The sequence below is a fragment of the Anthonomus grandis genome, chromosome 22, assembly GCF_022605725.1.
Source record: "Anthonomus grandis grandis chromosome 22, icAntGran1.3, whole genome shotgun sequence".
Classification (NCBI taxonomy): domain Eukaryota; kingdom Metazoa; phylum Arthropoda; class Insecta; order Coleoptera; family Curculionidae; genus Anthonomus; species Anthonomus grandis.
In genome coordinates, this window is record NC_065567.1 from 3966856 (window position 1) to 3991971 (window position 25116).

General features: G+C 33.6%; 1 protein-coding gene across 3 annotated transcripts in view; it reads left to right on the forward strand.

Moving 5' to 3' along the window:
- The window catches only part of LOC126749060 (M-phase phosphoprotein 8), a 167031-nt gene that overhangs the window by 92287 nt on the left and 49628 nt on the right, over positions 1-25116 (forward strand). For 2 of the 3 annotated variants that reach the window (XM_050458671.1, XM_050458672.1), the window contains one exon: positions 10674-10888. In XM_050458671.1, the coding sequence (XP_050314628.1) occupies positions 10674-10888 (215 nt within the window). Of the gene's footprint in view, positions 1-1542; positions 1687-10673; positions 10889-25116 lie in introns of those variants that run through there. The other variant, XM_050458673.1, reaches the window with a different exon arrangement.

Consider the following 25116-nt stretch of genomic DNA (forward strand, 5'->3'; position numbering starts at 1 on the left):
ACCTTGCAGAGGGCGCTACCTACGGTATATTGCATGTATTAAAAATACCAAACCTTTTTTGTACCCCTGTATAATAAAGTTCTAGTAAAAAATATAATTATCCGAATGAACGCATATGATACAACGATATGAACGCATTTTAAATTTTTTATTTCAAAAAGCCCCCTCACGCCAAATTTTAATATAAATATCTTATGAAACAGTCGACTTACTTCAAAAAAACCATTTTATATTTCTCATTTTGACGCCCTGTATATTGAATACTGAGCGCCTAATTAAAAAATGGCATAACAAAAGTCGCATTATTTTGGTCTACCCTATATGTCGCCGGCGGATTGGTCTACTTTTTCTGGACACCCTGTATAGGAAGACCCTGTATAGGAATAAATAGTTTTTAAAACAAAGTATCTAATTTTAAGTTTAAGTGTAATATGATCCCTCAGTTTTAGTTTATGATCCTTTGGTAGCCCAAGATTATTGACTAAGTTTGCAATATGCAAAATCAGTTCATTTTCGTTCACTGGCCTTAGTTTAAGTAACATGTTTTGAGTAATACTTAGATTTCTTTAATTTTGGTAATTGTTATATTTGGTAATATTTTTGAGTAATTTTTTTTATTGACCTTGTGCTGAGCACAATTATTAACGAGTTACAAACGGAACAACCTCCATAATTTTATCTAAACTAAATCGGACACTTACAAACGATCCTCGAACGCATGGCCACACGACTGCTAGGCAGATGTATACCTAGCCGGGGTCGGCTTGGCCATTTTTGCCTTACATTATGAAATGATTGTTGCAACAGTTAGCCATCTGACTTATGAAATTATGAAAAGATTTAACGTTACAGAGTATCCTGAAAAACCTATACATTTAAATCATTAAAATTAAAAAATCATTTAACTTTTCGTGCTTGCTTTTGAGATTTATTTGAAATTTGATTGTTTGGAAAAAGCTATATGTTATAACGATACTGGTAACGACGAATATCAGCTGCTCTTCGTTATTTCAGAATCATCGCGGTCACGCAAACGGGCGGTGTCGACATTGCTGGAGACGCGTAGAAGGTTAGCGAATCTTCCGGAACCATGATTTCGCTAGTAAGCAGGGGTCGGCATAAGTCAGGCAACGCTCTCGAAAAATCGGCATAAGTCCGGCAACGCTCATGTCTGGAAACTCGGAAAGCATTAACATAAAGCAATCGTGCTTCAGACAGTTGTATCTGTCTCATCAATATACTAACACGTGCTCGTCCAGTAGACGAATTAATTCTCAAAACGGAATGAATACCTGAACGAATGCGGATTGCAAAACTATGTTAACCGAATTTCACTAACAATTTCCGCAATCGCCACTACCACATCGAACAACAGTGTGAAAGACTTACCAGAAATTCTTAAAAACGGGCCTGTTACCGACGCGCCGCTTTCTGCATTTCCGGCATCTGTAAGAACTAACGAAAATAGTGAAACAGTGGCGTTCGCGTTATTTGAGTAGCCGAACTATTCTGCATTCATTCTGCAAGGTTACATTCGTAATCGAATATTAAACCAAATGGCGGCGTTTTAAACATTATCTTATGTCACTGTCCTCATCCTGAAAAATAAAGCATATATATATATATATATATAATGCAAGCTGCGATATATTTTGTAGAATCACACCTTTAAAATGGATAAAATGAGTAAGATTCTTCTATTTTTCAAAATTTAGTTAAGGCCAATTTAAAAACAAGTACATTAAAGAATCGCACTAATAATATAATATGTAATATATAATGTAATATACAGGGTGTTTCCTAACTATGGTACGAAACTTTACAGGGTGAATCCTTAGGTCGTTTTATGAAAAAAAGTTCCTATGAACGTATGTCGGGAGTTGCTTTGTTTCTGAGATACAGGGCGATGAAGGTTCACAAAAATAACGGTATTTTAAGAGGATTATTCACCCATAAATTTCTGTTTCCTGGATAACTTTTTTATTTTACAATATTTTTTAATGCGGTTTTCACTAATGAAATGTACATATTTTTGTCAAGAGTTGATAGGTGCCAGTTTTTCAAATTTCTAAAATTTTGATTTTTTATTTAAAAACCAAAAAGATAAATAAAAAAACCTTTCCATACGTCTCTAGATACATCAATTTTAGAAACATTATATTAAATAACCATTTCAAAAAAAATAATAATAAACCTTTGAGAATGGAAATACAAAATTCAGGCATTTTTCTTATAATTTCTTGAACCGCCGATAAGTTTAGTATCATATGGCAACAACGCACGGCCGGGCTAGCATGAATCAAATCAAGAAACGCGCGACGCTTGTTCGGCCCGATCTGTGCAAGCGACGGTATCGGCTACTGGTCAACAGCAATAATTCAATATTATGCAAAATTGAAATGTTGATTGGCATTTCACTTAGAAGTATTTTATTGCGAAGGTGTTCCAATTTTCTGCACGTTGTTCTTTATACTATTAGGTTTTTTATGTTTATTTTTAAGAAATGGGAAAAAGAAAAGAAGGAAAGTCAAAAGTTTATTATTCTAAACGAAAAAGTAGGAAGCCAAAAAAGGATCAGTTTAGGCCTAGAATGGCTGCAAATATGGAATAAGAATGCTCTTACTATTGCTGCATTGCTTTTACTATTTATATATAAATGAAAATAAATGATTCATTTTGGAAAGAAAAAATGATAGAAAAATAAACATTTTTTATTTTAAATGTCTACTGCCTGTAGAATCATAGATCCTAGGCATAATAGAGGCATGGAAATTCGAAACCCATCTAGAACTTAAGCTGTAAATAACAATTTTTGTATTACATTTGTTTGGTTTTTCTATTTTCATTAGAATATACCACTATTGTCTTATATTTTATACAGCTTGTTCTAAAACATGTACCTACGTCATTATAAGTACACACAACATCCATAAACACAAAAAAATAAGTGTAATCTAATGTAACGAGTTCAAAACTGAGACACACATTTTTTTTTTAAATTAATTGAACTTGGGGTTTATTTTATGCCCCTTTGATGAAGCTCACGCGTATGTCATAATTTATTTTTTGTATTCTGATTGCTAAGAACTGTTTAAGACGGCATATCTAAAGGTGATTAACATTAAAAGAAATTAATATTTATTTATTTTTTTATTTCTCTTTGACGAGAGCTGTATATACAGGGTGGGTAAACGTGAACGAAACGGCTATGTCGGGCTCGTAAAGATTTTAAAAAGAAAACGCTCAGACCCGTCAATTTAGATTACCACGAGGAAACATTTTCAGAGTATAATACCACCCCTATCTGTCATCCCTTAGCCAGGGTCGAACTAACCTCAAAAATTTTAAATGGAATAGTGGCTCGAGTTATATACCTTGTTTGAGAGGTCTTTTGATTTTCTTTACGGCTACGCCTAATTTAAAGGATTTTACTTCAGCGGTTCTCAAACTATTGACTATTTTAACATTTAATATAGTTTTTTGGAAAACCTGTATTAAATGTTGGGTGTATGGAAAAACTGTATAAAATCGCAATTCTTTATCGACTTATTAATTTATAACAATCATACATAAACACTAGTCCAACAAATACTCAAAATGGCCATCATTATAAGCCATGCAATAATACAGATTTATATATACCGGGTGGTGCGTCGCCGAGCGGAACATAGGAAAACCCATGTAAATTTTGAGGGGGTCAATTATTGGCTTCCCTGTACATTATATAGAAAAAATTTAAAATAACTTTTTGAAGAGACTAATCTGGCAAAGCCTTGTGCAAAGTTTCAAAAAATTTTAATAAGCTAATCTTGAATTATTCAATGTAATGTAATTGCAAAATTAGCAAATTTTCAGTTCAGGTAAAAACATACGAGCACCAGTAAAGTGAATATTGTCACTGACGTGAGGAAAAGTGTCGATAAATCAGTGACGATATTTGAAAACAAGTATGAATTATTCAATAGACGAAAAAATATTCATAATTAAGTGGCATTATGCGGGAAACAGTTTTAGAGCAGTATCTGAAAAGTTTTCAGTTTATTTCCCCACCAAGCCCATTCCGTCCATTTCAACTATTAAACGTGTTGTCAATGAGTCCAAAGGTACCGTAATAAATAATTGTAAATGTTCAACTCAGGATATCGAAAATAGAGCCGAAGAAAGAGAGAACAGAGATCTTAATATTCTACTGAGTGTGGAGGAAAGCAAGATGGTTAGTACGAGGGTTCTTGGGCAAGAGGTAAATAAACAACATACAACGGTATTGGGCACATAAAAAAAACACAAATATTATTCGTATAAATTCTAAAAACATCAAGAGTTGCAGGAAGGAGATGAAGAGCGAAGAATGGCATTTTGTTTTGAAATGATGGAAAGAGCAAATAATGATAGGAATTTTTTTTTTAATATTTGTTTTACCGATGAATGTACATTTACCCTCAACAACAACTGAACCAAATGTTCAGAATTGCCGGTATTGGAGCCAAAAAAATGAACATCGCTTTGTTCATACTCGGACACAATATCCCCAAAAAACAAATGTATTCGTGGGAATTATCGGACACCATATCATTGGACCCTTTTTTATGGACTATAACCTAACAGCTGAAACCTATTTGAACTTATTTCAAAATCAAATTGGACCCGCCTTGGAAGAAGTTGTTCAGGAAGATCAAATGATCTGGTACCAAATGGATGGTTGCCCGGCCCATAATGCCCGTATGGTTAGAGAGTGTTTGAAAAATGCTTTTAACGGCAATATTATTGGTCCACGGTACCGGATACTTTGGCCAGCCAGGTCACCTGATCTTTCACCGAATGACTTCTTTTTGTGGGGTCATTTAAAACGTGTCATTTATAAAAGTGTAAAATTTGAGAATCTAAACCAGTTACAAAACGCTATTTCGTTAGAATGTAATAAAATTTCCCAATATCAACTTAGTAACGTTAGAAATGAATTTTATGATCGGTTAGGATATTGTTTAGCTGTTCATGGGGGGTTGTTTAAACATTTGATGTTTTTATGTAATTCTCTATTGTTTTTGCACTCCCTCAACAGGTAATAGAACTATCCTGGTCGCTGGATTAGACTAAGAGGCTCTGTTTAATGGGCCGTGCGGTTGCCTGACCTCTGGATTTTTTTCTGTGGGGTCACCTAAAGAGTAAAATCTATGCTACCCAACCAGCTTCAATAGAAGAATTGCGCGAAAGCATTACATTTGAATGCCAACAGATAACTCCTGATATGCTACGAAATGTGCGACGTCGATTTGAACAAAATCTGTATTATTGCATAGAAGTTAACGGTGGCCATTTTCAGCATTTGTTGGACTAGTGTTTATGTATGATTGTTATTAATTAATTGTATGACAAAGAGTTGCCATTATTTTCTAAAAAACTGCATTAAATGTTAAAATAGTCAATAGTTTGAGAACCGCTAAAGTAAAGTCCTTTAAACTAGGTATAGCCGTAAAGAGAATCAAAAGACCTTTCAAAAGAAGCTATAACTCGACCCACTATTCCATATATAACAAATTTAAAGGATAGTAATACATTTTTGAGGATAGTTCCACCCTAGCTAAGGAATGACAGATAGGGGTGGTATTATACTCTGAAAATGTTTCCTCCTGGTATTCTAAATTGACGATTACGAGCGTTTGTTGAACTCGACATGGCCGCCGTTTCGGTTAGCCCCCCTGTAATATATACAGTGTATCCCAAAATGTATGTCTAAATTCATTTAAAATTCAGGGGTGTGTTCGAAAACGCTCGGACCCGTCGATTTTTATTTCAAGTTGCGCATTTTTGTACGTGAAGTTTGTATATACAGGGTTGCTCAAAAATAAATTACGACCATCAACTTAATTTTTTCAAATGAAAGCACCTTTTTTTATTTCATTTTTGAATTTCGCGTGGAATTTTACGTATGTTTCATGCATCATGTCCTATACCTAAAGTCAACAGTTATTCAAAAAAAAAACGACCAAACATTATTATTGAAGTTCACCTTACGAGTCACCTTATCTCTGAGATTTTTTATATACAGAGCAAAATTCTATTCATTCGTGTTTTTTTATTGTTGGCTGGGTCCCTTTTTCTTTGAACAAACTTTAACGGGACAAGTGTATCTCGATTTTCTCCAATTTGAATTAGTTCCAGCATTACTAGCTTTATTTCCAAATCCATTGAACCTAGATTATCCTGACAAAGAACTAATTTTCCAGCAAGATGGCGCTCCTCCGCACTATGATGCCACTGTGCGTACATTTTTGGATGAAACCTTTCCCAATCGGTGGATAGGAAGGAGAGGACCCATCGAATGGCCTGCTAGGTCGCCTGACCTAACATCAATGAACTTTTTTTTGTGGGGATACCTCAAGTCGAAGGTAGTTTTTAATAGGCTAAATAATCAAGACGACTTGAAAGAGAGAATTCGCAGAGAAGTGGGTGCCATAACTCCGGAAATGATTAAAAATCTGCAATGAGACTTTTATTGATCGCCTTGTATATTGTCAAGCCGTGAATGGCAACCATTTTGAACATTTAACTTAATTTTTATTCTTTTTTTATTTGTTACAGGAATCGTCTTTTTTTTTGATAACTGTAGACTTTAGGTATAGGACATCATGCATGAAACATACGTAGAATTCCACGCGAAATTCACAGATGAAATTAAAAAAAAGGTGCTTTCGTTTAAAAAAATTAAGTTGATGGTCGTAATTTATTTTTGAGCAACCCTATATATACAAACTTCACGTACAAAAATGCGCAGCTTAAAATAAAAATCGACGGGTCACACCCCTGAATTTTAAATGAATCTAGACATAACTTTTGGGATGCACTGTATATATATATAATAGTGTTAGGCATATTTGGAAATGAGATAATTTTTTTTTTCGATCTATAGGGTTGCTTCTACCCTTTTTTGACGGAAGTCTCTAATTTATTATTTATATCTTAATTACTAAAACCTGTTTTAGGTACATATATTTGAAAGTGAGACAAAATTATAAACATTTTTTATATCTCATTCCTTCTCTCCCTAAATTTGTGATACTAATACCCTCCTATATAAAAGCATTTTTTATGAATAAATTAAATCCGTTAATTTGAATAGTGAATAAATTGTATTACCAGAGGAACATGAGGATATTTTGATTGAACTTATACAAAAATGTTATTTTCTTTACTGAGACAAACGTCGTGAAATACCAAAATACGCGTGCGACTTATTTGTTAGTAAACGCAAAAAAAGTCCAACCGCATGCAAACTAAAAAATGCACGAATCGGTTCCACCCGATGAACCTCTCTGGTAACATTGACCCGTCTGCTGCGAGACAGTGTTCTGCTTTGCTTTAGCGATGCGTTGTTGCCAAATGCTCACCTTCCCGATAAAGCGCGTTAAATTCATTTCAGACAAAGTCACGTGCTGATGATTGCTCTTAAAAATACTATTACTATCCTTAAACCGATTTGGCTGAAATTTGGTGCAGTTATTTGAAGTTATATGACGCTTATTTAGCAGTAACTAGATTGGATTTATTAGGTCCAGTGGCGTGTCAGTGGGCACCACATGCTTATTGTTGAGAAAAAAACAAGGCCAATAATTAATTATTTTGCAGCTTTTTATTTATTTTTGTATTTAAGCAACTAAAAATACAACTTTTTCGTATCTTGTCTTATTATCTTCATATCTGGCTTTGTTTTCGAGAAAAAAAATTTAAAGTATCTTTAACTCATTCTAAAAATTATCCATGGACGACAACATGGACTAAAAACCAATTAATTCGATAAACAAGACCTTAAAGTACATGAGCAAAATGTCCACCCTCCAATGCACGACTTTTTGGTCTCTTGTGTCTTGTTTACTATGATAACAAACATTCAACTTCTACGATTTTTATTATCAGATTTTTGAAATACAATAAAATAACAAATACATTGCTTGTTTTTGAAGGTAATAGACAATGGTACAGTGAAAACATCTTGTCGGACTTGCATTGTCTTATTTATTCTCATTCGTACTCAAGACTGAAGTGGATACCATCTACAAAGACCTACAACAGAATGGATATCCAAAGAAGCTAATAAGTAGGACCATCCAAAGGACGCGTCCAAATCAAATCAGAGACGAGGCCACCACGACAACCAGACTTCTACCCATACCTTACATTAGGGGTACATCGGAACAAATCCGACGCATTGCCAGCAAGTATAATATTAGAACTGCCTTTAGATCTAGCACCACTATCAGAAGCGTGGTATCAAAGACCAAACCAGATGGCATGGTGGATACCAAAAATTGCGTCTACCGGATCCCATGTGAGTGCGGTGACTCATACATAGGTGAAACGAAGCGCCCCCTAGAAATCAGAGCGAAGGAACATCGCAGCTGGACCCAAAGAGGAGAGGTTTCCAAATCCGGAATAGCAGAGCACGCGTGGCATAATGGACACAATATCCATTGGTCAGAAGCCAAGATTCTGCACAAGGAACAGCACTGGCGGAAGAGGAAGTTCGTAGAGGCAGCTTTCATTTCACAGAATCAGAGGATCTTCAGCAAGCCAAGCGTCGATATACCCAACATCTGGAAGCCTCTACTCTCAGGAAAGTGTAGGATCTAGAGAGACGCGTGCCCCCCCCCCCCCCCCCCAACTCTTTTCACGGATGAATTTCCCCCCCCCCCTCCCCCCACCCTTCCACATCGCTGCACACATCTAGTATATAAGCCTATAGAATAGTAGTTTGCTGTTAGTTTACACTTGATAACGGTTGGAGATACTTACCAACCGAAACGTCGTGTTACATTAAATAAATAAGACAATGCAAGTCCGACAAGATGTTTTCAAATACATTGCTTCTTAGGACAAATAATTGGCAAGTACATTCAAGTACCTCCTTTGTACCTACCTGCTTTGGAGACCAGCTGACAGTGCTAGAATTGCTATAAGTAAAATTCAGCTGTCAATTAGCAGTGATTCATTACTCCATCATGAATAATTTTACTAACCATGAAATGACCGACTTGCACTTTATTTATGGATTAGCAAATGAAAATGCGGAAGAAGCACGAAGAATTTACCAGGACAGATATCCTAACAGAGTAATTCCATGTGCAAAAACATTTAGAAAACTACATGCAAGATTATGTGAAACTGGGAGTTTTAATAAAAATATGGGTGGTGGAAGACCAGAAACTATAACAACACCTGAACTGGAAGAAGCTATACTTGATGCGATAGAAGAAGATCCTTTCAATAGTATCAGGAAGATTGCACTGCAGCTTGAAGTCAGTTCAAAAACCGTTTGGAAAGTTCTAAAAAGAAACCTCCTGCATCCATATCACATACAGCGTGTACAAGCTCTACTGCCTCGGGATTTTCATCCAAGATTAATGTTTTGCAGGTGGTTGATTCATACAATGGCACACAATAATAATTTCCTACCAAATATTTTATTTACAGACGAGGCAAATTTTTCAAGAGATGCTATTATGAACTTCCACAATGATCATTTTTGGGCCAACGAAAATCCCCACGTTATTAGAGAAACTCATTTTCAGCAACAATTTTCGCTGAACGTTTGGATAGGAATTATTGGTGACTACCTAATTGGCCCATTTTTTTACCGGCAAGATTATCAGGTGAATCCTACACGGATTTCTTACAACACCATTTACCCACTTTATTAGAAGAAGTACCCCTACAAGTAAGAGTCAACATGTGGTTTATGCACGACGGGGCTCTCATTCCAATGTTCTTGCTCGTCAGCATCTCGACGTCATCTACCCTAATTGCTGGATTGGACGTGCAGGACCTCAAAATTGACCGGCTCGCAGTCCTGATATGAATCCCCTGGATTACTATTTATGGGGCCATCTGAAGGCTCTTGTTTATAAAACTCCTGTTCTAGATGTGAATGACTTGAGGAATCGGATAATTGTCAATTGCAATATCATAAGGGAAACTCCAGGTATTTTTGAGCGTGTCAGACAAAATGACAGACTCAATGACAAATCGTTTGCAGTTGTGTATTTTATCAGAAGGTGGGCATTTTGCTCATTTACTTTAAGGTCGAAATTGTTTATCGAATTAATTGGTTTTTATTTCATGTTGTCGTCCATGGATAATTTTTAGAATGAGTTAAAGATACTTTAAATTTTTTTTCTCGAAAACAAAGCCAGATATGAAGATAATAAGATAAGATACGAAAAAGTTGTATTTTTAGTTGCTTAAATACAAAAATAAATAAAAAGCTGCAAAACAATTAATTATTGGCCTTGTTTTTTTCTCAACAATAAGCATGTGGTGCCCACTGACACGCCACTGGACCTAATAATTTCAATCTAGTTACAGCTAAATAAGCGTCTTATAACTTCAAATAACTGTACCAAATTTCAACCAAATCGGTTTAAGGATAGTTATTGTATTTTTAAAATACCGTTATTTTTTTGAACCTTCATCGCCCTGTATCTCAGAAACAAAGCAACTGCCGACATACGTTCATAGGAACTTTTTTTCATAAAACGACCTAACGATTCACCCTGTATAGTTTCGTACCGTAGTTAGGAAACACCCTGTATATGTAATATATAATATATAATGTATATAATTCTTCTATATTTATCTTTCCAGCTTTTCTCTTTCTACATGTTTCTACTTATTTCTTAAAGGTTCATTATCATGGTACGAAGAATGCACATGTTGTCCATATGGATACCACATCGACCTGGACTTTGTGCGGTACTGCGAGTCAATCAGCAAGGAAGACAAAAATCGTACAGGCTCCATCAAAAGGCGAAAAGATCGCAGAAAGCAGAGGCAAAGTATGGAAATGTTGCTTGGATTGACCCCGCCTGTTTTAGCTGCATTAGATGAAGCTTATAAGGTATAGTTTAACTTTAGTAGAATATAGCATAGAATATAGTTTAAATAATTGATGATGTATAAAAGCGAACTAAAATAATGAAAAATTATTAAATTGATATGAATTTATAATAGAGTTTTAAATATTTTTTTTGGATATCTACTTTTTCTGACATTCACCTTAATACGTTATATATTACGTTTGATTATTGATATGGAAGAGACTTTTTTATCAGTGATAAAACAAAGTTCCGCTTTGCTAGCCCGAAGACCTAGTGATTTAAAATTTTAACAATACCGAGTGGCACAGCCCTGCCAGCCCCATGTAATAGACTAATTTTTTTTGTGTTTTGATATTTTTTTTTGGAAATGTGTTTAAGCCATGATTCTGCTCAATTTACATGGAAGATAAATTAACTTCCGCTTTAAGGAGCAACCACAATTTTCTTATTTTTAATGGAACCATGTATATTTTTACACTGTTCGCTACGCATTAAAATTCAGGACCATTACAAGATGGAATTTAATTGATAACTGACAATTAAAACTGATTTTAATGTAAATAATCTAGGTAGCAATTGTTTTGGCTAAATGTGCTGGTATTTAGAAATTGTGAACATGCATGTATTTCATTACCTTTTTTGTTCTCAGTAACCATTAACTGTTTTTTACTTGAATGTTATTTTTTATAAATGACATTTTTTATTTTGTCATTAATTCCTATCGGCGATGAGGCTCCTTATATACTTGGCAGAACCCTGTTCCGGAAGATTCTCGCTTACCTTCGAGACGTCATGCAGTATGCTACTTGTGTCATTCTGGAATGACGAAGAATTAGCTGGTTTCTCGTTGTTTACAATATCTTTACAATATTAGAAAATAATGACTAAATTTTTTTTATTCGATTTATTATTCTTTTAAGTTTTTAGTGTAAATATGAACTGGGTTAACCATGGTTACTTATTTATTTTAAATAACTATTATATATTTATGCCATTTTTCACTTGACGTTATTACCACACTTTTATTAGAAACAGATTAGTAAAGTACTTTCCAAACTGATCCGAGGAAAGTTTATTTCTTACGTTCATGGAAAAAAAAGATTTTTAATTCTTTTAATTCATAATTCTCTTTCACAAACCTATGCCATTTAATCACAAAGTTCCTATGCTGAGCAATTAATGTTTGCAAACATTATAATAAACAATATAGGACTGAACAACGTGTTAAAATTATCCAACCCTGTTATTAAACCGGTTCATCAAAGAAAACTATATTTCGTTTTGTAACACAAAATCGACCTTTTCATTGAAGATTGTTTTTTTTTTGCGACGAAGCTTTTAACTTGCTTAAGAAGAAAAAAGACACATTAAAGAAAATATTACAAAATGTCAAGAGCAACAAAGAACCGTTTGAACAAAAGAATTGTGACGAGGATAATTCGATGCCAAGTAACCCTAACAACTTTAAACCTAAAACGAAATACAAATAATATACTATATACGAACATTCCACTCATTAAACAGTTTTTGTCAGAAAAAGATTCTATCTTTAACTATAACTCAGAGGGGAATGTTGACCAGGATAAACTGATATGAGTTAGGTCCTTAGGTAAGGCGACTCTACAGAGCTTAAAATTCTATAAATAAATCAAAATATATCTTAACGTCTGCTAGATATATATAAAATTGAATTGTTCTTTGAGAATGGAGTTACGTGCCCTTAACATATTAGTAACTATGTCATATTTTTGAAAGAGGCAATTTTTTTATAAATATTATTTTTTTTAAAATTTTTTATTACCTTTAATTTTTGTATAAATTTATAATGCCAAAAATCCTCAAAACAGTGCAAACACACTGGTACCAAGGATATATAATATTAACAGTGTGTAACCTTAACCAAACTAAAATATAATATAATATTTAAAGAAAAAGAAAACTAATTAAATCTTCACAGTCACAATTTAACTAAACACCAATTAGAGAATAATCACAAGATATTTTACCTACTTATTCTAACAAATAATTTAAAAGTTTTTTTGAACATTTTTCAACTGAGTCCATGTGTTTAATAACTTCTGGTAAACTTATATGCTATTGCGGCTTGATAAGCTGAATTACGTAACCATATATTAATCCTAATATTATTATCCCAATAGATGTCATGTTGAGTTCTAGTATAGTGATCATGGATATTTTCGGAAAAGACCACTCTTATATTAGTTTTTCGATTTTTAACTCGATTCCGATTGTCACTTTAAACGTATATTTACCTTGTTCAAATATCAATTGTTTTTTAGCATTAAGATACCCAATCCCCTATATAGCTCCACAGTATTTGTGCGCCAATCAATTTTAAAGAAAACCTTCAGAATCTTATTTTGCAATATCTGCATTTTATTGAAATGTTATCTGACCACATGAATCCCACAAAAAGCAAAGGTAAATTAAATAATATTCTGAAGCTTAGATTTCATGCATTTTCGCAAGCCGTTTGTCGTTAGCGAAAGATCAGTAATATTGTAGCGTTTTATTCTTCTATTTCTTATGTTCACTAACGCTCCATTGATATTTCATTAATTTCAATAATTATATTAATAATTTCAGTCAACTTCTTTTATCGATATTTCTTTAAATTCACACTGTCAATGACACATTACTACTGTAACGCATCACTCTCCTGGTTTTATTATTCATGCTTTCTGTTGACGGTCCGTTACTCTTCTGGTTGGTCTTAATTAATGTTTTCTCTGATTGGATTGACATTGACAGCTCAGGCGAGAGGTGGGGTCATAACTTATTTAGTCGGTACTGCATCCATTTTTCGAGGACTTGTTCCCGTGTCGCAGGTAGAAGCGCACGTAAAAGGCCAGTTTTTATTTCCGAAGTTTCTGAAGCAGGAAGTGACCAATATGGTTTATAATTTATAGTCCTTAATCTTGTTCCTTTAGGGAACTGTTTATTTCATAATTCTGGTGCAGGATGCCCAAGATTTTGATGGATAGATAATGAAACTTAGCAAGGTGAGTGTGTCACATTTTTAACGCCATTCATTTTTTTATCGACAGTGAATACAATGGCAACCGTTGTTTTAGGGTTTTACTTTTCCGTTTTCCTCTTTATTCTTTTTCAATTGTTGATGGCTGCAGGATTTTGATTTCCCCGGGAAATTGCTGTAAGCTGTGGAGCTGGAGCCAGAGTTAGAGCTAGTATTAGAGATTCCCAGTCCGGATAGCTAAGCTACAAATGGCATATATTCACAGCTTCGATTTTGAAGGCAAATCGTTCATTTCTTGGAGGAATATACAGGCCAGTTTATTCCATTTATTTAAATATTATTAACCATAGATTTGTCTCACTTATTTAAATTTTTATTAATATACTTTTAATTTCAATTTATTGCTACAAATATTTAATCAATACCATAATTTAATATGTCAATTTCCTATCTATAATTTTAGTTATTTTTTGTTCAGTATTTTTCAGTACCTTTTTTGGTAGTTAAGTAGATATAACTCGGTTAAGGCTGATATGCCTTAGGTAAAAAGGTTCATGAACTTTCCCCTGCATAATACAAAAATTTACTAAAAACTTTAATGATTGCAATTTATTTTTCAAGTGCTGAAATCTACCTAGTAGCTTAATCATAATTTGAATGTTACTTTTGACAAACCTATTTTATTTAATCATATCAACATTATTCATATTTTAATTCATAATAAATTATTAACATTTAACAGATTAGAAAAGAGGTGTAAACATATCTTTGATGTAAATATAATTTGGTTGTATTGTTAAGATATTTTTTTTTGCCTCTTTAAATCTACTTTATCCAGGGCCATTTAATTGTTAATTGAAACCTATATACCAAGTGTTTTTCCTAGTTTTCTTTCATTCATAAAAAAAAACTAAGTAGCGCCCTCTTATTTATTAATTATAATCAAGATTATATTCTTTAATAGCCAGTCATAAGTGAACCTTCGAACAATCCCAAGCCTCCAATAATTCTGAGCTACCGTCTGCAAACTCTTGGCAAAATAGTAACACTGTAAAGTTAACGCCACAATATATTTATTTACTACAGATGCAATATTATCAGAAAATGATCGTTTAAAAATTTCTTTTCGATGTTGTGGAATATCTAAACGCCCTCTATTTCTAACATTAGCCTGATGATGAATATCATCTCTAAATACCACCCTATCCAAAAGATATTGTGGGAACCTCATCTTAAGAATATTATAGCAAAATACCACATAATGCAACTCTCTCCTCGATGACATATTAAGCCACTCAAGATCTTTCAACCTGTGCGACACTCCATATGGCCTGCGAATACCAAAAATAAACCTTATACATACATTTTGAAACTTTTGTATACGCTTTTTATCTCTGTTATCTAAACAAGGGCCATACACAGTATCACAAAAGTTAAAATGAGAAACAATGAGAGAGTCGCACAGCAATCGCCTAGTATCCACATTTAACTCATGGTGCTGCGGATATAAAGTTTTCAACATTGAATAGGCTTTCTGCAATTTTGATGTCACATGAATCTTAATCCTACATCAATGTACAAACCGAGATTTTTGCAAATATCTTGAAATACGATAGGCTCGTTATCAATCTGGATTTTTAAATTTTCCAATAGGTGCTGCCTTAAATTTTGTTTGGTAAACAACATCGCAACAGATTTCTTAGGGTTAAACTGTAAGTCATGTTTTACAGATAAATTATATAGACTTGACAAGTCTTCATTTAAACAGTCACCAGCATTGCCCGGATTCGATGAATCAAAAGACAACATCAACTGAGTATCATCAGCATAACTATGATGTTTAGTATACTTTAAACATTTAAGCAAAACGCACGTATAAATTTAAAAAAAAGAGAACCAAGAACACTGCCCTGAGGAACTCCCATAACTACAGCCATGTCTTCCGAAAAATTGTCATTTAAACAAACTATTTGCTTCCGATGTGTGATAAAGCTTTCCAGGAGTTTCATTGCAGCATTAGAAAATCCTACAAAACCAAGTATCGACAATAAAAGCTCGTCTTTAAGCATATCGAAAGCTTTGCTATAATCTAGCATTACTAGTACAACGGATTCGTTTTCATCTAAAGATCGAATAATATTATCCGACACATCGCATAGAGCGGTCGCACAGCTATGATTGGAACGGAATCCAGACTGCTTCAAAGGAAGGATAGAATTTCTGTTTAAAAACAAGGTAATTTGCTGCTCAAGACATCTCTCTAGAACCTTCGATAATATAGGCAGAATCGAAATTGAACGTAAGTCGCTAAATTCTTTTGAATTTTTTACTTTGGGCAATGGAAGTATATTAGCTAGTTTCCAACTGGTCGGAAAGATATTTGATGTTATGCTTGAATTTATCAAATGAGTAATATGTGGTATTATAAATGGACAACAGAGCAATATAAGCTCCAAGTTTTCCTAAAATTTTCATGACGGTATTTTGTTTAAACTTAAATGAATTATGCGTTAGAAATTTTTTTAAATTTTTTTGATAAATTCTCAGGTAATGTAGAGTTTTTGGACAAATTCCTATTTTTCTCATTAAATTCCACTTTTCCTTAGTATTTTCCTAAGCCTTTTTTTCTGGACGAATAGCAGAAGTAGTATAATTTCTAAGTTGCTTGTAATACGACCAGTGATCATTATTTTTTGTCTGTCGAAACCTATTTAAAGCTTTATTTTGTAGTTTAATTATTAACCGAATATTCTCAGTTATCCACGGTGCATACACGGTGGGTTTCTTTTTACCTTTGATGGTTCTTGTTGGTGCATGACGGTTAAAAAGCTGAAGTAATTTGTCTGTAAAAAATTTTACCTTTTCGTCAATATTGTTGGATTCATAAAAAATATTGCAATTAATATTCCGCAAATCAAATTGTAATTTATCTTTATCAATGTTTCGATTGTCAGGATAAGTAAAACTATAGCTTGGAGGTTTATCAATTTTTTCAAAATACAAACTACAATATATTAAGAAGTGATCCGAAACATTAGGGTCTCTAGACCCTACCGCTGTGACATTATCGCCGTTGTAAAAAATTAGGTCTACTAATGTCGAGCTATTTGCATTTATTCACGTAGGTTCGGTAACGAGTTGTGACAGATTAAAACTCTCTGTAACATCAATTAGTGCAGAGCATAACCTGCCCGTTGGATGATTCATATTTATATTGAAATCTCCAAAGCACACTATGTTATGAAAAGATGAATGCAAATCCAATAAAATATCCTTAAAACGCGAGAAAAATAGCTCTGTGTTTTCCTGCAGTGGACGGTAAATACTACCTATAATTAGTAAAGTATCAGCCGAGAGAGCGACTTTAACCCATATATGTTCGATATAGCTTATAGATTCTTGTGTAATTATTTCAAATTAATTTTTTTTTAAATAAATGCCGACTCCGCTCCTCGACTATCTCTATCCTGACGCACAAAGCTATATTCAGGCATACTAACCGATAATGAATCAATGGCTGGCCGCAGCCAAGTCTTAGATACTCCCACGACATCATAATTGAACTCAGTTACATGATCTCTAAAGTTGTTAAACGAGTTAAGTATCGACCTTACGTTAATATCGGCTAACGACAGGTTCATGTTCTTTCTATATTCCTAAATAACTTATATAAACACAAAAAAATAATTATTAAATGTACAATCAAAATAAGTGACACGAATCCTAAAAATCTAATAACTGCTACGTCTACCACCCTAAAGACATTCTACAATTATTAAAAACAAATATTATAAAATACGTATACACAGATAGAAGTCTTAAAAATCTAATTACTACCCTGCCCTTGGGACTTTCTATGACTAAGAATAACTATTATAAAATTTAACAAAAAATAAACAGATTTATACAAACAGCACTGGCTAAAAAATAACTATTAAAAAATATTGAAATAACTATTGTAAAATGTTTAATGTAATGTAAATGTTGGGACTTTCTATGTATAAGAATAACTATTATAAAATTTTAAAAAAATAAGCAGATTTATAAAAACAGCACTAGCTTAAATATTCTACCAGCTGCTTACCTCTCTCTTGCGCTTGTCATGCTAGGCCGTCGTCCCACCAAAGATACACGACAGCGACGCCACATCTCCGCGATGTCGCCAGCGTGTATCTTTCGTGTCGAATCCATGTTTTAAAATCATTTTGTCCCCACCAACGCTGCGCCGAAGACACATCCAAATGCGTGTTGCCGGGAGACTGGACTTGTCAGTTGCGAAGCAACATTCAAGCTGTGTGTATTGGCGTTTTTTTTCATTTATCGAAGTTTTGTTTTTTTGTTTATTATCGCACAACGAAATGCTGAACTGGATTTTAATGGATGTCTGTGCACCTTCTTAGCAGCAACATTTTTTTTTTAATTTTTCTCAATAAAAGTATGCACCCACTATTTTCTTTTTTTTGCCTTTTTATTTTTTTTTCCATTCCGCAAATACCAATACATTGTAACCACATCCTCGTCTTCACTCGATGACATTTTGAACTAAACTGAACAACTTAACGTAGGAAACACGAAACGCGTATCTTTGGTGGAGCAACTGCATGTCGTCTAAATGTGTCCAGGCGAAATCGTATCGCCTTCGCGTCGCCGTCGCGTATCTTTGGTGGGACGACGGCCTTATGCTGCTGAAATTAAAACGATTCACTTTTATTTACTATTTACCTTAGGTTTCAGGAATAAGAATGTTAATTTTTTTTTGCTTTGAAGTCTTAGAACATTGAAAGGCTAGAAGTAGCATGCCGCGGAACTATGGGCAGGTTTGTTTGCTTGCAACATCTCTGATGCAATGATGCCAAATGCTTATAGAGAAATGGCAAAAATCACTTTATAATATCATAAAAATTTTCAATTGTTTCCGAAGGCACAAAACAATACTACTGCTCCCCTTTAATAAAATATCAAGCATTTTTTTAAAAATAAATTCAATAAGATACTCTATATCGAAGCAGCAGTACTATTTGAAAACTTTAACAAAAAACAACGAAACAACGAAATGCTGAACTGGATTTTAATGGATGTCTGTGCACCTTCTTAGCAGCAACATTTTTTTTTTAATTTTTCTCAATAAAAGTATGCACCCACTATTTTCTTTTTTTTGCCTTTTTATTTTTTTTTCCATTCCGCAAATACCAATACATTGTAACCACATCCTCGTCTTCACTCGATGACATTTTGAACTAAACTGAACAACTTAACGTAGGAAACACGAAACGCGTATCTTTGGTGGAGCAACTGCATGTCGTCTAAATGTGTCCAGGCGAAATCGTATCGCCTTCGCGTCGCCGTCGCGTATCTTTGGTGGGACGACGGCCTTATGCTGCTGAAATTAAAACGATTCACTTTTATTTACTATTTACCTTAGGTTTCAGGAATAAGAATGTTAATTTTTTTTTGCTTTGAAGTCTTAGAACATTGAAAGGCTAGAAGTAGCATGCCGCGGAACTATGGGCAGGTTTGTTTGCTTGCAACATCTCTGATGCAATGATGCCAAATGCTTATAGAGAAATGGCAAAAATCACTTTATAATATCATAAAAATTTTCAATTGTTTCCGAAGGCACAAAACAATACTACTGCTCCCCTTTAATAAAATATCAAGCATTTTTTTAAAAATAAATTCAATAAGATACTCTATATCGAAGCAGCAGTACTATTTGAAAACTTTAACAAAAAACAACGAAACAACGAAATGCTGAACTGGATTTTAATGGATGTCTGTGCACCTTCTTAGCAGCAACATTTTTTTTTTAATTTTTCTCAATAAAAGTATGCACCCACTATTTTCTTTTTTTTGCCTTTTTATTTTTTTTTCCATTCCGCAAATACCAATACATTGTAACCACATCCTCGTCTTCACTCGATGACATTTTGAACTAAACTGAACAACTTAACGTAGGAAACACGAAACGCGTATCTTTGGTGGAGCAACTGCATGTCGTCTAAATGTGTCCAGGCGAAATCGTATCGCCTTCGCGTCGCCGTCGCGTATCTTTGGTGGGACGACGGCCTTATGCTGCTGAAATTAAAACGATTCACTTTTATTTACTATTTACCTTAGGTTTCAGGAATAAGAATGTTAATTTTTTTTTGCTTTGAAGTCTTAGAACATTGAAAGGCTAGAAGTAGCATGCCGCGGAACTATGGGCAGGTTTGTTTGCTTGCAACATCTCTGATGCAATGATGCCAAATGCTTATAGAGAAATGGCAAAAATCACTTTATAATATCATAAAAATTTTCAATTGTTTCCGAAGGCACAAAACAATACTACTGCTCCCCTTTAATAAAATATCAAGCATTTTTTTAAAAATAAATTCAATAAGATACTCTATATCGAAGCAGCAGTACTATTTGAAAACTTTAACAAAAAACTCAAGGAGGACTTAATAGAAAAAAGTTTAAACGCGCAAAGGACTCGAAGCTCATTATCACCAGATCTGGCAACAATTTTTTACGATCCGAGGGTAAAATCACAAGAAGAAATCGAAGCAGAAAGGCTACTTCAGGAGTACTTTGAAGAAGAGATTCTCGCTTTCAGCGAACAGTCAAAAAACAGCTTTCAAAACACAAACGAAAAAATCCAAAAAGACATTAGCGAGACTATGGAAAAAATTAAGAAAACTTTAGTGGGCATTCAGGAGGTTGCTAATAAAGAAACTGAAAAGGCAGACTCCAAAAGCTGTCGCAATTTACCTTCAAAAAGTGAAGTGGCGCAGAACCTTAATGACTTTCTTGGAAAGGCTGAGCAGGATTTCCAGAAGGTGCAAAAAACGATGAAAAACGACGTGGAGGATAATAAGTATATCGAAGTCAATTTACGTTAAATAAATGAAAATAAAGTACGAAGAAACGAGAAAACGGTAATGGCATCGCAACGCCGCTCGATCGCATTGTTGATGCCACCGATACAAGCACTCTCTACCAGTGACGTCGTCAACATATATTTACCTGATAAATTTTTATTAATTGTTATAGAGTTTGAGTTTAATTAATATTACCATTTATGAGCTATTTATGTGTTTTTTTAACGGAGTTCATTAGAGGAAGGTCCTAATAAAAAGCATTTTTATGGAAAGTAAATATTTTATTATTATAGTATTATAGATTTCTGAATAAATCATGTTTTAATACACAAATTTTTAACATTTTGCAAAATTTTATTGTTATATTAAACAAAACTCAGTTTTACATCACTTACTTATGGTGCTGACTTTTTCAAAGGGACAGTATTGCTCCAGCGAAAAGAGTTAAAACTATAAGAATGTTCAAATAGTGAAGGAGTTGCAGGTTTTTTATAGGATATAAGATTTTTATTATGAGTATTTAGCCTGTACAATGGTTCTGAGACATTTAACAGTGACCTATATAATACCTAATACCAATTATTATATCATATTAATTTATACTAAAAAAAAGCTTACCTAAGAATAAAGACTATGTACAATAGATTAGATTAGATAGTTTATTAGTAGTAATATACAAACAAGTACTTTTACAAGTCAAATAAAATATGTAGTATATTGGGCTTTTTTGAAAATCATGTTATTATTTCTTAAGTATTTTAATAATGACTTGAGATATCTAATTCAATTTCTTTGGCGCAAATTTGTTTGTTGCAATCTTCGAATTTTAATTTTTTGTTCTTACTTAAATACTATATCACTTTTAAATAAGATATATAGAATAGGATGATACATGGCATAAAGTAGTAAGTAGTCTATTTTGAGTGTATTTTTACCTTTTCCTTGTAGCAGTTAAACAAAAACGGCTTGGATGAGAAATAGTAATTGTTGACCTAGACCCCACGGTTACTGTAGAAATATTAATCTCAGATGCAGTTATTGTTGATGATGAATGATCAGATCTGTAATTTTACAAAATTTTTTGTAACAAGAATATTAATCTATGTTAATAAGCCATACTTGTCTATATTAGCTTCACTGTTTGTACTATATACCATTTTGGAAGCTAAAGAAGATTTTGCACTCTTCAGGAAAGCTACCCCTGCAGCTTTGAAGGGTAAATCACTTGGTAAATTAACTGAATTATCGGCTGCTGTGTTTTTAACCAGTGCATCAGAAATCCTAAAAAAATAGTTTTACATAAGTATAATTAATTTAATAAGTATTAGGTATAAATAAAGCTTATATGAGTAACACTAATACTTTTTGTGACGATGCTGTATGTTTTACAAGACAGCCCAAGCACAAGTTTTAAAAGGTTGTTTTTTTAGCTTACATAATGTACTAAATAAAAGCATTCAAACCTTTATCAATAATTATATATTATAATATATATATTAGAAAAATATATTAAAAAAAAAATTCAGTAATAAATTAATATGTGGTGCCAATTACTATATATACTATTGTAAGTTGCAATATGGTAAAACAAAAAAAAATTATCCACCAAATTTTAGGGAAAGATAAAATTAACTTTATACATAAATATCAATATCTAAATAAATTTCAAAATTCTTTAAAGGTAATAAAAAATTAGTAATTTCTATCTATCTATCTACCTAATGTCCATATTAAAAAAACATAAATATATATAGATAGATATTATGCCTGCTTTCTGCCAAAACAACAAAAAAAACATAAAATCCTGTAATAAAACCAGGGACAAAATTGTAGTTTTATATTTTTTATAGCTTATTAATAAATGAATATGTCCAAAAAAATATTTAGATTTAAAAATATAAATATTTTGGTATATTACGCACACTTTCACATTCAAGTTTTTATTAGGTTTATATCTATAAGATCCTCTATTCTACGTTCATGATGATGGTAACCCCATGATGTTAAGAAAGTATCGGTACTTGAATTGAATTGTCGAAACAGTGGGCTGCCAAGGCAGTTGTGCATATAGGTCTCCTGATGAACCCGTCATGCCCCACTGGGGGTTATTAGAGCCTAACGGCCTTAGAGAAACCGATAAGGCTCTCTGGTCTGAAGGACTTAAAGTCACTCGGTACAGTGAAAGTTTTACCCAAGTATTTGAACCTGGCGCGCGTGAGTGCTGGGCACTCCCCGACTACATGGTCAACGGTTTCATCTTCCTCACAGCACCATCGGCATCACCATCTTTTTACACATTCTTCCTCTGCCCACGATAAAGTTGATATTTGTAAGATTTTGTGATATTTTAAATCAGTCACTGTCCGCCAGTTGACAAGATTATTTTTTTTTTAAAATGGCTAACAATTACACAACTAATAAAATGTGCGATATGCACCTCATTTATGAACTGGCTAACGGAAACGCACGAGAAGCCTTGCGTATTTATGCCGAACGTTACCCGAATCGTGATATTCCTCATGACTCCATGTTTACGCGTTTACACCAACGTCTAAGTGAAACCGGCAGCTTTAAAAAACTCACCGCTGAAAACGGACATCCCCGAACAGTTACTCCTCAAATTGAAGAACAGGTGCTCAATGAATTCGAGGAAGATCCCACCACAAGCACTAGGAAAATTGCTCAGACGGTACACATTAGTAACTTTACAGTTTGGAATATTCTTAAAAGAAACCTTTTATACCCGTATCATATTCAGCGGGTGCAGGCACTTTTGCCAGGCGATTTTCCGAAAAGAACGGCTTTGTGTCGTTGGATGCAAGAACGCATAAGGCACCGTTTATAAGAAAAATACTTTTCACCGATAAGGCTAATTTCTGCAGGGACGCAATTATGAACTTCCACAATAACCACATATGGCATTATGAGAACCCACATGCTGTGGCAGAAAACCGTCATCAGCACCAGTTTTCACTTAATGTATGGGTCGGCATTATTGAAAATTTTCTCATCGGTCCATTTTTTTTTACCAGCAAGGTTGACTGGACAAGTGTATCAAGAATTTCTTGAAAATGAATTACCAGCGATGCTAGAAGATGTCCCCATTCAGCTGAGAGAGCAAATGTTTTTTTTACATGGCGGTGCTCCAGCCCATTTTAGTTAAGTGGCTCGGCAGTATTTGGATATTACGTATCCAAATCGTTGGATAGGTCAGGGAAGAATTCACCCTTGGCCCCCACAGTCTCCCGACTTAAATCCACTGGATTTCTTTTTGTGGGGCCACCTTAAATCACTGGTTTATAGAAATCCAATTGATAATGTGGAGGAATTGTGTAATCGCATTATAACGTCTTGTGACATAATTCGGCAGACCAGGAATTTTTGAACGCGTCCGCCAATCAATGCGACGTCGATTAGATGCTTGTATTGATGTTGGAGGAGCACACTTTGAACAACTTTTGTAAAAATAGTAATATTACTTAAATAAATAATAAAAAATTAAATATTATTATTATTATATAAATATTATAATTAAATATTTTTATCACTTAAAATTAATTAAGATTGTAGAAGCAAAAGTTTAAAATCCTTAATTACAATTTTATTAAATTGGGGTGGCTTTTGTACTAAATTAATTAATAAAAATTGTATTATTTATTATTAAAATTGCAATAAACTAAAAAAAAACGAATAATTACTAGAATAAAGGAAGTCTAATCAAATTTGAGCAATATGTCCATGGTTTTTAATTTTTTGTGCGAAAACCGTGCATCTAACGGACAAAGGATCAAAAAAGGGATCAAAAATGTTGCAAATAAAACGGGGAATTTAAAAATATGTTTTAATACAAGAAAAACAGTGGCGTACCATTTTTCTTTATAGAAGTATTCAGCGGAAAACCCGCACACATGCCACTGGAAAACATAAAAATGTTAAAAGTATGTTGGTAAATGGCTCTGGATACACAGACCCTGCATACCAATCTTTGGACAAATATCTATAGGGGTATTTAGGTTATTAAAAAAAAAAATCATTTTTTTGATAAAACTTTACCACCCTGTAGCTCAAAATCTAAAAGGTTTAGGACCTATATTTATAGGAACTTTTTTGCGAATTTTTGTCCAAAGAACACGTTCCCGAATTTTGTCGCAATATATAAAAAATACCCTGTATAGCTAAAAATTTTCTCCGTTGGAAATTTGCGTCGACTTGACAACAGAGAATCGGCAAATATGTTTGTAAACAAAACACCCCTCTTGCCCCTGTGCATATGTTGGACTCAAACAAAGTTGTTGTTTACTAATTCTAGCCTTTCAATGTTCTAAGTTTGAAGTTGTTATGTTTTCGCTTAGAATAACATATATCTATTTTTAATCGAAAATCTAACATC